A 17,905-nucleotide genomic window follows, 5' to 3' on the forward strand; every position below is an offset into this window, starting at 1 on the left:
ATATAAATAATGACAAATGGAGGTGATACTCCTACCTACTATCTAATAAGATATATAACCTATGCATTTTTATCATAAAACTATATCTTATGTATTAACACGGGTTTGGTATGTAAAGAGTTCCACATTAAAAGGCATACTATTATGAATTAGAATAAAGATACAGAACTATATACCCCAAGCTGTTTAAGGCAGCTGTCTTAGGAAATGCAAGGAAGGAGAAGGAATGAGGGCAAAAATAGAGGAAGGAAGCTAAAGCAAAACAGAAAAATATTTATGGAATAATTGTTGAAAAAATCTTTCAAGAATACTATGGGCAGATATGCATTCAATCTATGAACATTACCTTGTTTTTTCCAGTTGAGCCATCAATTTCGGTTACTTTGTGGCATTCTTTCATACATGTGTGATTCTGACAATCTAAGATTCTTCCACAAACTCTTTTACAAGAGTAGGGTCCTACAGCATGGCATGGCAGTGGACTCACCTTAAAAAATAAAGCAAATCAGCACAGCACACATCACACAAAACTTTCTGGACATACTACATGTTTCCAAAATTGCTCTGCTATCATTTGAGAACAAGTTTCACAAAAGCCTACTAAGTTTGCATGAATAATAATACTGATGATCAAAACAAAGTAACCTATCAAAATATTCCAAAGTAATGAATGCCAAGAAGCAAAACGTTCTCCTCCTAAAAAGAAAATTCAATATAATTCTGTAGTATATACATATACACAGTCTAATTCTCAAATAAAGGCATTGCATATTTTTTAAATTAGTAAATTCTTATACTCTTTATAACAGTAAAATAACAATACTTTGACTTTATTATTTCTGACAACTCTAATATAGAAAAGTTACACTAGTATATAATAGTATACATTATAAGCTTTACTTAAAATTTTGCACCTGTAGCTCACCTCATGTTTCCCAAGACATTCCCTGCAAGGAAAAAATAAAATAAAATGAAAACATTACAAATTATACAAAAATAACACCTAAAGAGGCTAACTCTAAGAATAGTAGAAAAATAAACACATATGGAAATAATAAGCAATTACAGTAAAGTTACAGGATACAAAGTTAATATACAAAGGTCAATTGATTTCCTGCATAGTAGCAATGAACAGTTTGAATCTGAAATTAAAAACATTAGCACAAAAAATGAAATACTTGGGTATGAATTTAACAAAATATATGCAAGATCTCTATAAGAAAACTACAAAATACTTATGAAAGAAATCAAAGATTTAAATAAATGAAGAGATGTTTCATGTTCACAGATATGAAGCCTCAAAATTTTTAAGATGTAGTTTCTTTCCAATTTGAACCAGATTCAACATAATTCCAATCAAAATCCCAGCAAGTTATTTTGTATATGTCAACAAACTGATTCTAAAGTCTATATGGAAAGATAACAGACCCAGAACAGCTAACACAATACTGAAGAAACCAAAGTCGAAAGACTGATGCCACCCAACTTTAAGAGTTACTAAAGCTACAGTGATCAAGACAGTATGGTACTGATGAAAGAACAGGCAAATGGAAGAAAACAGCCCAGAAATGGAACCACACAAATCACAGTCAACTGATCTTTGACAAAAGAGCAAAGCCAATTGAATGAAGAAAGGATATGCTTTTCAATAAATAGTTGATGCTGGAACAAATGGACATCCACTTGCAAAAAAATCTAGACAGATCCTATGCCTTTCACAAAAGTTAGCTCAAAATGAATCACAGATCTAACTGTAAAATGCAAAACTGTAAAACACAAACAATCTGGGTACTCTGAGTTTAAGACAACTTTTTAGATATAACATCAAAAGCACAATCCATGAAATAAAAATGAATAATAGATGTCATTAAACTAACAATTATTGCTCTGCAAAGAACATTTAGAGAACGAAAAGCCACAAAGGCTGGGTGTAGTGGCTTATGCCTATAATCCCAACACTTTAGGAGGCTGAGACAAGAGGATCATCTGAGCACAGGAATTTCAAGACCAGCCTGGGCAACATAATGAATCTCTACAAAATACAAAAATTTTAAAAATTAGCTGGACACGATGGTGCAAGCCTGAAGTCCCAGCTACTAGGAGGTTGGAGGTAGGGCTAAGGTTGGAGGATCATTTGAGCCCAGAAGGTTGCGGCTGCAGTGAGCTATGATGAAGCCACTGCACTCCTACTCTAAAGTAGGAAAAGCCTGGGTGACAGAGCTGAGATCCTGACTCAAAAACAACAACAACAAAAGATAAACCACAACTGGCAAAAAATACTTGAAAAACACACAGCTGGTAAAGGACTTGTCTCCGAAATACACTCAATAAGAAAACAAATAATGCAATATAAAAATGGGCAAAAAGGAACAGGAAGTTAAACACTGCATGTTCTCACTCACGTAGAAGCTAAAAAGTTTATCTCGTAGAAATAAAAAGCATAATAGTTACAGGGTGGAAAAGGTAGAGGGAAAGGGAGATAATAGAGATTTGTTAAAGGACAAAATTACAGCTAGATAAGAAGAACAAGTTCTGGTGTTGTATAGTTATCCTATAGTGCTATAAAACTATTGTTATCTATTGTCAACTATAGTTTCTACTGCTAACTATCGATAACAATAGTTACCTATAACAATAGATATCTACAGATATCTATAACTATAGTTACAGATAATTATAGTTAACAATAATATATATTTTCAAATAACTAGAAAAGAGGATGCTGAATGTTCCCAAAACAAGTAATAAATGCCTGATATGATGGATATGCTAATTGCCCTGATCCAATCACTATATATCACATTGTATATACTGAAACAGCATTATGTTTCCTATAAATATGTACAATTATTATGTATCAATTAAAAATAGAATGACTAAAATCCAAAACACTGACAATATCATACGTTGGTGAGAATGTAGAGAAACAAAAATTCTCACTCATTGTCGTGAGAATGCAAAATGATTCACTTTGGTAGACAGTTTGACAGCTTCTTACAAACCTAAACAAAGTCTTACCATGTGATCCAGCAATTGTACTCTTAAGTATTTACCCAAATGAGGTGAAAACTTATGCCTACACAAAAATCTGCACATAAATGTTTATAGCAGCTTTATTCTTAATTGCCAAACTTGGAAGCAACCAAAATGTCCTTGTATGGCAAATGGATAAACAAAATATGGTACCTTTATACAATGGATTATTATTCAATGATAAAAGGAAATTAGCTATCAATCCATGAGAAGACACAGAGGAACCATAAAACTATATTGCTATGTGAAGAAGCCAGTCTGAAAATGCTGCACACTGTAAAATTCCAACTATATGACATTCTGGAAAAGGCAAAACTACAGAGACAGTAAAGAGATATGTGGTTGCTAGGAGTTTGAGATGGGGAGGGGAGAAGAAGGTTGAACAGGTGTAGCACAGGTCATTTTTAGGGCAGTGAAACTATTCTGTATGAAATCATAATAGTAAGTACATGACACTATACATTTGTTAAAACCCACAGAACCATACAACACAGAAAGTAAACTCTAATGTAATCTATGGACTTTAGCTAATAATAATATACCAATATTGGTTCCTCAACAGTAAAAAATGTATCACTAATGAAAGTTGGTAATAGAGAAAATTATGTGTGGTATGGGGACACACATAGGAACTCTCTATACTTTCTGTGTAATTTTCTCTGTAAACCTGAACATTTTATTAAAAAATAAAGTCTATTTAAGAAAATAAACATTATTTCCCTTTCCAAGGACTGGTTTAAAAATGGTCTAATGAAATGTGAAAAGAGTTCTCTTGTGGAGCTTCAGAGAAGTTTCCTTATCCTTAAAAGAAAAAAAGAAAAGGTGATGATGATGACAGACAGAAGGCATACACATATCAATTTCTTCCTTTGGAAATTTTCATGTCTGGATTGGGAAGTTAATAAAGATGCAAACAGCCTGAGGTCAAAGATGACACATTAAGGAAAACAAAATGGAAAGACAAGCTGAGCTTTTGATGATGTGTAATTGAATGAACCAAATTAACCAACTATAGAGCTATCCTATTTACAGTCTAATTTTGTGAGGCATAAATGTTACTGTGGTTTTTATTTAGGTTTTCATTTAGGTTTTACAGTTTCTACTGTACAAATCTTACATTCCTTTTATTGAATTTCTTAAACAACATGTTCTTTTCAGGCTACATAAGTAGAATTGTTTTCTTAATTTCATTTACAGATTATTTGCTTCCAGAGTACAGAAATACCACTGGCTTTGTATACTGATGTTTCTTGCAACAGTAATGAACTCATTAAGTAACTGTAACAGTATTTTTGAGGACTCCTTAAAACTTTTGACACTCAGGATCTTGTCACCTGATTAATCTTTCACAATGACGTATTATGTGAACTGTGGGTTTTTCACTGATGCCCTTTATCAGGTTGAGGAAATTATCTTTTCTTCCACACTTGAGTGATTTATCAAGAAAGTGTGTCAGATTCTGTCAAATGCTGTGCCACATCTATCAGTTACCCTTTACTGATAAGAATTACACCAACTGGATGAGTACAGTGGCTTATGCCTATAATCCTAGCACTTTGGGAGGCCAAGCCAGGAAGATTGCTAGAGGCCAGGTATTTGAGATCAGCTTGGGCAAAATAGCAAAACTTCATTTCCATAAAAATTTTAAAAAACATTAGCCAGACATGATGGCACATGCTTTTAGCCCAGTTACTCAGTAGGCTGAGGCAGGAGAATCCCTTGAGCCCAGGAGTTTGAAGCTGCAGTGAGCTAGAACTACACCACTGTACTCCAGCCTGGGCGAGAGTGAGACCCAGGAATTATATTGATTGGTTTTCTTATGTTGAATCAACCTTGTATTTCTGGGATAAACCCATTTGGTCACAGTGTATAATCTTTTTACATGGTACTGGATTCAATTTGTTATTATTCTGTGAAGAATTTTTGCATCTATATTTACATGTGATCTGGTCTGTAGTTTTCTTGTAATGTCTTTCTCTGGTTTTAGTATTAGGGAAATACCAGCCTTGTTGAATAAGGTGGGAAGTGACCCTCCTTAAGTGAAAGGATTGGTATAAATTCTTCATTATATTTTTGGTAGAATTCACAAGTGAAGTCATCTGGTCCTGGGTTTTTCTTTGTGATAAATTTTTAATTACTAATTCAATCTCTTTAGTAGATTTTTCTGTTTCAGTCTCTTCAGATTTTCTGTTTCTTCTTGAGTCAATTTCAGTAGTTTGCTGCTAAGCATTTGTCCATGCAATCAGTAACCAACAGAGTTGTAATGGCTATACTAACATCAGACAAAATAGACTTTAAGTTAAACAAAAATTGTTGCTACATACAAAGGACATTTTACAATGATAAGGACCTCTGAAAATTCTCTCCTTACTGGCATTGTTATAACTATCATGAATCTTGTTATTTTATAAACAAACTGAGAAGGTATACGACTTATTAATAGGAGAAGTTAGTGGGAAGCACAACCCTAAACTCAAGAGCTTTTACTCTAAGAGACAATCTGTTTTAGTACACACACCCTTTCCAGCAACACATTCCAGTCAAATGAGAAAGACCATTGTAATCTAATATCATTTTTCAAACCTCTAGTAAACATGGCTTAGTAATTCCAGGCAGTTTTTCTACTGTCAGATAATATTTTATCCAAAGTAAGATTTTAAGCAAATTAACTGAATTAAATAATCTTAATATAAAACAGACTAAGTAAGGGCTAGACACAGTGGCTCATGCCTGTAATCTCAGTAATACGGGTGGATCACTTAAGACCAGGAGTTTGAGACCAGCCTGGGCAACATGGAGAAACCCCACCTTTACTAAAACTACGAAAATTAGCCGGGTGTGGTGGCACATACCTATAGTCTCAGCTACTCAGGAGGCTGAGGCAGGAGAATAGCTTGAACCTGGAAGAAGGTTGCAGTGAGCCAACATTGCACCACTGCACTCTAGCCTGGGTAACAGAGAGGGACTCGATCTCAAAAAAAAAAAAAAAAAAAAAAGCAGACTAAGGAATTCAAAGGTAATTAAGTACTGTATAACTGGACAATAGTTTAGTGCCTATGAATTATAATATCAATGTCTCTTCTATTTCTCTCAAAGGAAAAATTTTAGGCCACTAATAATTCTAACATAGTAAGAGATATTAGCAATAACTTGGTTCCTCATGATTGTAACGTAAGTCCTCAGTAAAAGAGTTAGTCTCAAATAACTGAATACCTACATGAAAAACCTCTGTGCTAACTTTACAACCCTCATTCGTTAAATCTACAGACTACAATTTCCCTATTTGTGCATATATCTCCAAAACACACTTTGCTTCCCAAATTGACTATGTGACCAATATACAAAAATATACATGCTATTTCACCTGGGAGGAATGTTGTGGAAATGAAAGCTTTTAGAAGTAAAAAACAAACAAACAAAACCAAAAATCCTCTCTTTAAAAGACCAATACACAAGAAATACCAATGTTTAATTTGGCACCTTAGCTGTAGACAACAGCCCCTTTTCTAATTTTCTGTGGCTTCTAAGCATTCTGTGCTTCTTTTTTCCCTATACTCCATAACTTCTGCTGGAAGTATAAAAAATTCCAGGATTCCCTATTACTATAGGTTCAGCTCCCTACAGCTCAGTTCCAGTCATTCACCAGCCCATCCGGGAAACTACTTCCTTTCATTTCCAAGGCTTCCTTTAAATATTCCTCAAGTCTGCCTTATCTAAAACCTGGCTTTCTTCTGTCTTCAGGGAGCTTACACTCTAGTATGGGAATTATCAGGATAACAAATGATGTTTCCTCAATTAGTTTTTGTAACTGCATGTACAAGTTGCTATGGAAAGCTAAGAAGGGCATCAAGCTCTAATTAGGGGTAAAGACTCAAAAAAAGAGACCTACAGGAGGTTTATAAGCAAGTATGTTTGGAAAAGAATGAAGCTTAAGACAGACAGACTAGTTTACAGGCTAGGCTTGAAATAATAATGAACTGAACTAAGAAAAAAGGAAGACTGACTTCAGATATCCTTCAACCTATATCAAAAGTTGTTTGTTTGTTTTTTTTAATTGAAATTCTAATACTTACACAGGAATAGGAACTTGACATGGAGGACATGGTAATGCAGTCTGAATAAATGCTGGCTCAGAAGGCTGTTCCCAAGGGCCTGTAGGCTGGTGCTACAAATAAAATACATAATAATATTAAGTCAGAGAAATTAAATCATATGGTCATTTTAAGAATCTAAGAAAATAGTTCCATGTATCCTCTGCTCAAGCAGGTTGAAATTTTTTCAGATTGTGCTTACTGAAATATTTCATTTCATCTGTATTAAATGAGATTATTCCCCTACACACACATTTGATATTAATAACTGAGAGAGAATCCAGTTTATAAATGGTAGAACAAAGGCAGTGCAGCCTCCTTCACCTCCAATAAGGAAATGAGAAAAAGATGTAAACTCCAACATCTACTAACTGAGTATAATCTCTATTATTTTACTCACAGTTGCTCCTCAGCACCTAAAAAAAAGCTTGATACTTAGTAAGGGCTCAATAAATATTCATGAGGCTGGGCACAGATGCCTTGTGCCTATAATTCCAGCACTCTGGGAGGCAGAGGCAGGCAGATCATTTGAGGTCAAGAATTTAAGACCAGCCTGACCAACATGATGAAACCCCATCTCTACTAAAAATACAAAAATTAGCCAGCCATGGTAGTGGACATCTGTAATCCCAGCTACTCAGGAGGCTGAGGCATGAGAATCACTTGAACCTGGGAGGTGGAGGGTGCAGTGACCAAGATCGCACCACTGCACTCCAGCCTGGGCAACAGAGTGAGACTCCACCTCAAAAAATAAATAAATATTCATGAATATTTATTTTAAATACTTTTAAATAAAATATTAAAAAGTGAACAAATCTTTAAGATAAGGTTATAGAAGATATCTATAACCCTAAACCACAATATATGAAGGAGGACTGCCAAATTCATCTATATCATGATCACAATGTAACTATCACACTGTATTTGCAAACATTGTTCATTGATTTCTCTCCTTTTCTATACTGCGAGTTGCTTAAAACAAAAAAATCAAGTCTTGATTACTTTGCACCCTACTCCATGGACAGTGCTTCCCAGTAAGTGCTTGGTCATTGCTTGTTGAAAGACTAAGTAAAAGCAAGAAGTACAATCCATAGCAATGCAGTATTTCTTTAATAGCATTATTCCCTTACCCTGCCAGTCTGCTTTATTAATGCTTGATCATGACATGGAGCAGGACATAAGTGACCACATTTCTCCAAAACTTTCTGGCAAGGTTGATGACATGGTGGACAAGAGCCAAAGTGACAGCGATGTTTCTCTTGACTTATATGATGACAAGTTGGTGGTCGACTAAATCATAAAGTACAATTTTCAAAAATTACTTTTGATTATTGAACAATTACATCTAAAGGACAATTATCTATTTACATTATCTTCTGATTCCATATCGAACAAGTATACTGTGAATATTAGTATTTTAAAACACTAAAGCAAAATTAAATTAAAATATTAAAAGTCGATAAGAATTTAAATTTGTACAACAACAGATGGAAGCTTCTGCAAAGCTTCAAACTCACCTGCATTGCTCCTTGCACTTGGGTGGTCTTGTGGTCCTTTCTCGGCCACAAGGCACTGTTACCTTCGTATTGCCACAATTACACTTCACATCTACGGTTTCTGGACAGGGATAGCAACTGCCTGAAAAAAAGTCTGACAATTAAAAAGTTTCCTTAACTACCCAAATGCCTATCAATACATAAAGTTAGTATATTCACACAAGGAGATACTCTACAGCAAAAAATGAAGAAAACTACAACAAAGTGAATGAATCTTACCACAAAACATTGAGCCAGACACAAAGAGTATATAGTACATTATTCCATTTATATAAAGTAAACAAGAAAAACTAATCTCTATGGTTCAAAATCAGAGTGATGGTTATGAAGGATGCAAGGAAAGTGTTGAAAATTCTGGTAATGTTCTGTTTAATGATGTAAGTTTTGGTTACCGGCTATGTTTGGTTTGTAAAAATTCAACAAGCTGTGTACTTTTGATCTGTAACACTTTTCTCTCTCTTTTTTGGGGGGGCAGGGGACAGGGTCTCACCCTGTTGCTCAAGCTGAGTACTGTGGCATGATCATGGCTCACTGTGCAGCTTCAACTTTCTGGGCTCAAGCAGTTCTCGCACCTCAGTCTCCCAAGTACCTGGGACTTACAGACACACACCACCATGCCCAGCTTATTTTTGATTATTTGTGGAGGTGGAGGGGGTCTCACTATGTTTTCCAGACTGGAACTCTTGGACTCAAGCAATCTTCCCACCTCAGCCTCCCAAATGCTGGGATGACAAGTGTGAGCCACTGCAACTGGCCCTTGATTCATAATACTTTTCTCTCTGTACACTGGTACCTCAATAAAGTTTTAAACATTTCTCTAAAATTTGCTAAAACTTCTGTTCTAAATAACAAATTTAACACATTACTCATTCAAAACTAAAACAAGCAAAAATGGATTTAAGTCTTTGGAAAATCTAACATTAACAATAATATCTTTGGCCTATTTTCAAACATCTATCCAAGTACACAATTTTTAGACAAATTTTCAATAACTTTTCTCTCATTACCTGATTTTGGTTAGTAGCAAGTACAATCAATTTTCCATTACTTGTACTTTGTGAAAGACTAAGAACTAAACCACCATTTTAGGCTATAATCCCAAATGTAACTCTTTGAAACATAAAAAAAGAGTTATTTTGGTTTCAGCTTTCTATACTGTTTTGTTATGGATTGGCAGAAATATAAAAACAAAATCAAAGAAATCTTTAAAGCAAGCTATAAAGTTCTCTCCAAGAGGTTCTGTCATCATCTTAAGGGATTCCTTCCCACTCTAGTTTTCCCAGTAAGAAACTCTATCAGAAATGAAATAATGAGAGAATAAGAGTTTTCAATAAAGAAATGAATATCTTATAGAGACTATTGCCTAGGTGTCCGGACCAAGCAAAACATGGACTGGGAGTTAACCTGATCAAAAAAGATTAATGATGGACAATACCCTGGCTTACATGCTTCTAGAAGTTCAAAATACTTCCCTAAAACAAATACAAATTAAGAATTATAATTCAAATAATGAGCACAGAAAAAGGGAAAATTAGAGGTAAAAGCATTGTAGGGTCAAACATAACATTTATTATACAAAACACCAAATGTGTTTTGACAAATATATTATTGATGTTAATACAAGTTATCCTGACGCACATGATCACGTTTTATTTTGATTTTACCTAAAGAATGACATGTTGTATTTTTAAAGTTAATAGTGATATTTAAGTCTGTTCTCATTCAGCATATTATATCAATTTCTACACTTAACAATAACAATTTTTTGTTCATCTTCAGAAGACGAACTTATCAAATATAACCTTTTTGCTATTCTAAACTACAGTATCACTTTTTCAAAAATTAAATCTCGAAAATAAGGCATAATTTCTCTAAACAGTCTCAATACTGACCAACAGAATTTGTTATAGATATCTATACAGCATAACAGATTTTAATTATGACTTTCAAAATAAAAAAGCAGTATACAGGCCGGGCATAGTGACTCACACCTGTAATCCCAGCACTTTGGGAGGCCAAGGCAGGCAGATCAAGAGGTCAAGAGATCGATCCTGGCCAACATGGTAAAACCCCAGCTCTACTAAAAACACAAAAATTAGCTGGGCGTGGTGGTGCACGCCTGTAGTCCCAGCTACTTGGGAGGCTGAGGCAGGAAAATGGCTTGAACCTGGGAGGCAGAGATTTCAGTGAGTCAAGATTGTGCCCCGGCATTCCAACATGGCAACAAAGTGAGATTCTGTCTCAAAAAAAAAAAGAGCAGTATACAGAGACTATAACTATACTGACCAATACCACTTAACAGGCAAAATAGGCTTGATTCAGGTAGTTCTAAAACTATAAACACATCCTGAACTTAAAAAAACTATAAATCAAATTTTCATATATCCACAACACAAACATACAGTATCTTCCCTCTATAAATTACTGTATAATTCTGATTATGAAGGAGTCTAGAATGATGGAAAAATGGTATGAAATTATGATTCTACATTCTTACATAACTGTAGATGAAACAAATGTTGAGAGTTGCACAATAGTATCTTCCATGTACTTTCCAACAGGGAAAATTTTGTTGTGACTAATAAGCTCTTTTAAGGATTAATACGAATCTAAAAAAAAAAAAAAAAAAAAAAAACTCTACCAAAAAATATCAAACCTGAATCTGATCAAACCTCTAGATCCAATTAACAGGTTATAGAAAATACAGATGACAGAGGAACATATTAAATAATACCACAGAGAGGCACTCTGCAAAACCCAGACTCTGAGAAACTAAATAAAGCAACCTAGTTTCTTCAACAAATTAAGTCACAAGGGGGAAAAAGGAGATAGAGGATGGAAATTATAAATTAAAAGACTTTAGAGACATAACCAATTACAATATGTCAATTTTATTAGGTTTTTGAGTCTATAAATCGAAGTAAAAAATGAAATTGCTTGTAAGACAACAAGAAATTTGAACACCAGATATTTGCTGATATGAAGAAATATGTCAGTCATGTTTAGGTTAAGAATCCATCTTTTAGAGATGAATACTGAAATATTTATGGGCTTTGTTTCACAATAAGAGAGAGGGAAATGCTTCCAACACTTCTCCGCTAAGTATGATATTTGCTCTCACCTTTTGGCAGAAACTCTTTATCAGGTTAAGGATATGTCTATTTCCAATTAAATTGTTATCATATATAGATGTTGGATTTTATCAACCATTTTTTAGACATTTATCAAGATGATCTCATTTCTCCTTTGATCTTGTAATATAGTAAATTACATAATATTAGATTTACTACTGTCAAACCAGTTATACCACAGAGATGTAATTTGCAAAAATCTGCAAAAACTCAATGGGTCAGTGATGTAATGACTATAAAAGAAAATAAAATCTTTCTAGTGTTGGTGAGAACATAGCTGAAAAACTATTTCTAAACTTCAATGACAAATCAAAGAACACCTACAGAAAACGTCTATAGGATAAATAGAATCTGACACTTTTCCTAATGTGGAAGGAATCTAGTATAATGGAAATATCATAAAGATTGGGTTCATATCCTGACTCTGCAACTAGTTCTATTAACCTTGGGCCAGTAGTCTCCTGGCCTGTTCCACATAAAAAATAATAGTAGTTCCATACATGCTGCAAGATTTCTGAAAGGATTGAGAGGTCAACTAAGGAACAGTTCAGTAGTTTGTTCTAGGTATTAAACTACCAAGTGGCAGAGTCTAGCCTTAAACCTAGGATTTCTTACTCTAAGTCCATGATCTTTCCAATACTCTATACCATATCTCAGTAGATTCCATTTCATATAAACATAATCCAAATAAGTGACATTAACTCTGTTTTTAATGTCTAGCAATAACTTAGAACATAATTCTCAAAGTGTAGTCCAGGAACCCTAATGGTTCTTAAGACCCTTTCAGGAGGTCTGCAAGGTCTCACATGCATAGAGTTTTCCAGAAGCTAGTGACAAGTGGTATCACAGCAGATTGAATGCAGAAGCATATATGTGAATCCAGCTATTTTCCGTTAAGCTAGACATTAAAGACATTTGTAAGAATGTAAAATTTTCTACTTTTCTCAGAAAAGTTATTTTTCATAAAAATATATTACTTGTGTTAAGACATAATGGGTTTATTATTGCTATTTTTTTAATATTATATTTTATTTTAATTTCAAATACAATCAATGTCAATGAATAAAACTGACATTAACAAAAGCCCTTTGGGGACCAAAAGAGTGTAAAGGGGTCAAGAGATCAAAATGTTTAAAAATCACCAGCTTAGGATATATCTAATCCTTTGCTAGCTTTAACTCCATGTAATTATATAAAATTCAGAATAAAACTCAAAACTCTATGAACACCTTAATTAAAAAACTGTGTGGGGAAGGTTAGAAAGTGGAAAACAATATGGTGTTATAGAAAGGACAATCTAAAGAACAGAAATCCTGGGTTCAAATGTACTAGACATTTCACTTAGTAAGTCACTAAATCCTCTTAAGCGTCAACCTCTTTGCCCATAAAATAGGGACACTGGCAAACTACCTTACCTCCTTCTCAAGGTTAAGAGGGTCAAGTGAAATAAAGAACGACTATAAAACACTATGTCAATACATTATATTGAATACTGAAAATGAAAAAAAAACCATTATGTCAATACAAACATAAAATCATAACTATTGCTAAAATTTACCTCTGTGACAGACAGATGGACACTTATGGTTTCTACATCCTAAGGTCCGTCCACAGTTTTGATCACAAGGTGGACAGTTTCCAGGGCAACACTGAAGAGAAAACAATATATAAAAAACAGGTAATTCAAAAATCCATGAATAATAGGCATGTCATGACTAGTCACAGAACTTATGGAAAGCAAAAGATATACTTTTCACTAAAAGAATGAAAGTATTCCAGAGTATCAACATTCTTCTGGTAAATAAATATACTTCACTAAGAACTTACAATGACCTAATTTAACAAATCAAGCTAAATTTTCTTAATTATTAATGACTCAATTATTCTATGACTCAGACATTTCCATCAGATAATTTTATTCCTTTATCTATGCAGAGACTAACATTAACCAAAGGAATGTCAATTCAGGAAAACAATTAGTCTGGCTATTATAAAAAAAAAATTTTTTTTTTTTTTTTTTGAGACAGTCTCACTCTGTTGCCAGGCACCAGGCTGGAGTGCAGTGGTGCAATCTCGGTTCACTGCAACCTCCGCCTCCTAGGTTCAAGCAATTCTCCTGTCTCAGCTTCCCAAGTAGCTGGGACTACAGGTGCGCACCACCATGCCCAGCTAATTTTTGTATTTTTAGTAGAGACGGGGTTTCACCATGTTGGCCAGGAAGGTCTTGATCTCTTGACCTCGTGATCCGCCTGCCTCGGTCTCCCAAAGTAAAATTTAATTAAAACCAATTCAATGTATAGATTCACTTGGCAGTTACTTATTTTCTTTCTTTCTTTTTTTCTTGAGACAGGATCTGGCTCTGTTGCCCAGGTTATAGTGCAATGGTACAATTTTGACTGACTGCAACCTCCACCTCCCAGGCTCAAGCCATCCTCCCACCTCAGCCTCCTGAGTACCTAATGCTACATGTGCTCCCCACCACATCCAAGTAGTTTTTGTATTTTTGGTAGAGATGGAGTTTTGCCATGTTGCCTAGGCTGGTCTCAAACTCCTGAGCTCAAGCAATCTGCCTGCCTTGGCCTCCCAAAGTACTGGGATTAAAAGCATGAGTCACTGCTCCTGGCCTCATTTGGCAGTTATTTTCAAACCACAGAATCAGAGACTAAAGAAGGGAAGCAGAGATAGGCTACTTGCATCCAGCTTTCTTTGTTACTTCCCTGATTTCACAGACACTTCCCTGTCTGTGAAAAATATAGCTATCTATGACCTGTCCTAATTTTTCAATCATGGACACCAGGCAACTACTCTAAGTCTATACTTCCATCTTAACTCTTTCCTTGACTTCTTACATACCTAACTTTGGAAAGGAAATACAGACTACAACTGTCTTAAGAAACGTATGGTTGTATATAAGAGAAAGTTTCAGTACATAAAAATACCTCAAAACAAAATATACATTATTAAAAAGCAATTAAAAGTCAGTACAGCTTATTCTAAAAAATTAAACAGGAATAGTGGTGTACGCCTGTAGTCCCAACTATTCAGGGAGGCTCAGGCAGGAGAATCGCATGACTGCACTCCAGCCTGAGCTACAGAGTAAGACTCTGTCTCAAAAAAAAAAAAAGTCAATATACTTTAATCAATTAGACAGATGTTCATTGAGTAATACTATGTGCCTATCACTTTGCCAGTGCCAGTGAGGGAAAAGGTTATGTGGTCCATGACTTGAATAAGCCAACAGACACTTCTGTTTCAATTTGTGATGTAGTAACAACAATCAGATTTACACTCCTGTCTCAAACAACTAGAAAACCAGACAAAAGATATGAAGCTACGGTTTTCAGACATCAGATAATTAGGCAGCACAGATGGCAATTTCTAACAGAAGGGAAACAAACAAGGCAAGCCCTGCAATGCCATCAGCTTAGACATGGAAACTTCTGGCTATAGCATGAGGAAGATCATAAGCAGAATCTGGCTATCTCACAAAGTTGAGTAGACAAAATTGATAGTTCAGAGAGGCCACTGTGGCTAGAATTTGTGGAGAGAAGGCAACAGTATAGAAAAAGCTCTGGAGAACTCCAGAAAGAACTCCCTGGGTCTTTGGCTGAGTACTTGTCTGTGAGTGTGAGAGAGGATACAATCCAAGAGCTGAGAAAGAACCACTGGAAAGAGAAGGCAGAATAATTTCAAGAGATTGTACAAGGCGGGGAAAAAGTCCATGTTCATTACAGCCAGAGTAGAAGGACCTTCTAATACATGGGCATCAAGTAGAGTACTTAGAAGTTATTGCATCAGTAATGGGGCCAAAGTAGCCCTAAACAAAACAGTATTCTGGTCATACCTAAAAATATCAAGCCTCTAAAAGAACTAACAGGTTTTTAGTAATTTAACTTTGTCCCAGAATAAGGCTTAAAAATGTTTAAAGAAATACAAACAAACAAAAAGAACCAGCACCCAAAAATGTAAAGTTCACATCTAGAAACAATCAAATATTATCCAGCAGACAAAGAAGCAGAAAACATAACCCCCAAAAAGTAGAAAAATCAATAAACAGAAACAGACTTAGAAATGAGAGATGACAGAATAAGTACACAAGAACATTAAAACAGACATTACAAGTGCAGCCTATCTCACATTCAAGTAGACAGAGGAAGCATGAACATGCTAAGGAGAAACATGGAAGATATAAAAAAGACCCAAATCCAACTTCTAGAGATGAAACAACCTACTGAAAACTGGTGATAAAGACTGAGATCTTAATAACCAGCCAGAAAAAAAGAGATACAATCAGTACAGAGGAACAAATATAACAATCACAGCATACGACTCAATGGGAAAAATGCAAGCTAAAAGATAGTAGAGCAATACCTTTTAAGTATGAGGGTAAAAACTGCCAAAGTAGAATTCTAAAGTAAAAATATTTTTCACAAAGACTAAAGAAAGGTATATTCAGACATACAAAGTTGAAAGAATTCATGACCAGTACTATTAGAAATATTAAAGGAAATCCTTCAGAATGGAAAGAAAATGAAATGGGATGGAAATCTGAATCTACACAAAAAGATGAAAAGCACCTAAAATAAGTATGATGATAAATATCAAAGATTATCTTTTTCTTATTTTTTCAAGCTCTTTAAAAGATAACTGATTATTTAAAGCAAAAGTAAAGACAATATTTGGGGCTTATAAAATACACAAATACAAAATGTATGAAAATCATACATTTCAGTGATCAGAAATAGTCGGTAATCAGAAACAGCCGGAGAATCAAGCTGAGAGGACAATGCACAGGACAAGAAACTCTCCTCATTTAAAAAAATTGGTACAATTCCCACTAATACAAAAATTACCTAGATTAAGGTTAATCTAGAATATCTATTAATATATTACATGAAAACCAAAGCAAATGCCTGAACATTTTTTGAGAAACAATTCAAGACAGCACTTATTGTGAGCCCAAAATGGAAAAATTCAACAAAGTCTTTATATCAGAGATTTCCAAGCTTAAAACACAAACCTTTCTTCTACATTGATGCTTCTGACAGTCACGCATCTTAACACACTTAGTTTCACACAGATAGGGTTTATGACAAGGCATTCGTTTTGTATGCTTTCCACAGCGACACTGCTTTTCCACTTCCTAGAAGAATAAAACAAATGCTATTAAAATTAATTTTTGTTCATATTTTTTCCTCTTACTGCAACTTCTACAATTATTGAAACATGAAGAACAAAAATTTTAACACTAAATTTGTGTAACAAACTTCCAAACACCAATTTGAATTTCCTAAAACATTTGCTTTTATCTTATTTTGTTCCAGAAAGGACTTCATATAAGTTTGCTTATTATTAAATTTAGTAAAAAATTGATATTAAATAGTTAAAAAACACACACACACACATAATAAAACTACTTACATTTCATTACAACCATAACATCTGCAACACTTGTCTCAGTAAAGCCAAAAAAAACTGGAGTATCTAGTAAGCTAACTTGTTGACTTGGTACTCTGGTCAAAACCAAAATGACATATACAACTTTAAAGTGTCAAGTATAGGACTCTACTGAAGTCTTGAACACCCAAAGTCACCCATGAGGACTGGGATTAACTTCTTATGAACTCCAGTTAATGTTGATATTTTGACCTACTCTCCTTATAATGAATGAATGTTCTGAATGGCATCTAAACTGAGGAATCCTTTCCAGAAGGTTTTCAATTTACATTGCCAAGATTCATCAGAGGAATCACTACCTATAGCAGCTATGGCCTTATAAAATGTATTTTGTAAAAATTAAAATTTGAAAGTCAAAATTATCCCTTGATCCATGGGCTGCAGAATGGATATTGTGTTAACAGACATGGCATAAAAACAGCATTCATTTCTTTGTACACCTCAATCAGAGATATTGGGTGACAAGGTGCACTGTCAATAAGCAGTAATATTTTGAAAAGAGTATTTTCTGATTGGTCAATCTCAAGAGTGGGCTTAAAATATTCAGTAAACCATGCTGTAAAGATGTGCTGTCAACAGATATGCTGTCATCTAGGCTTTGTTGTTCCATTTATAGACCATAGGCAGACTAGATTTA

The 17,905-nt window shown here is 34.5% G+C and overlaps 1 protein-coding gene across 1 annotated transcript in view; it reads right to left on the bottom strand.

Annotated features, from left to right (window-relative positions):
• The window catches only part of NFXL1 (nuclear transcription factor, X-box binding like 1), a 67,114-nt gene that overhangs the window by 30,460 nt on the left and 18,749 nt on the right, over nt 1–17,905 (bottom strand). Inside the window, exons 11-17 of the mRNA XM_064366859.1 lie at nt 16,832–16,954; nt 13,370–13,460; nt 8,642–8,762; nt 8,255–8,414; nt 7,107–7,198; nt 926–947; nt 347–487 (exon numbers count right to left, since the gene is read on the bottom strand). Of these exons, the coding sequence (XP_064222929.1) occupies nt 347–487; nt 926–947; nt 7,107–7,198; nt 8,255–8,414; nt 8,642–8,762; nt 13,370–13,460; nt 16,832–16,954 (750 nt within the window). The remainder of the gene's footprint in view (nt 1–346; nt 488–925; nt 948–7,106; nt 7,199–8,254; nt 8,415–8,641; nt 8,763–13,369; nt 13,461–16,831; nt 16,955–17,905) is intronic.

Source organism: Aotus nancymaae, unplaced genomic scaffold (genome assembly GCF_030222135.1).
Source record: "Aotus nancymaae isolate 86718 unplaced genomic scaffold, 86718_ANA_hifiasm-v0.15.2.pri h1tg000006l, whole genome shotgun sequence".
NCBI classification, from domain to species: domain Eukaryota; kingdom Metazoa; phylum Chordata; class Mammalia; order Primates; family Aotidae; genus Aotus; species Aotus nancymaae.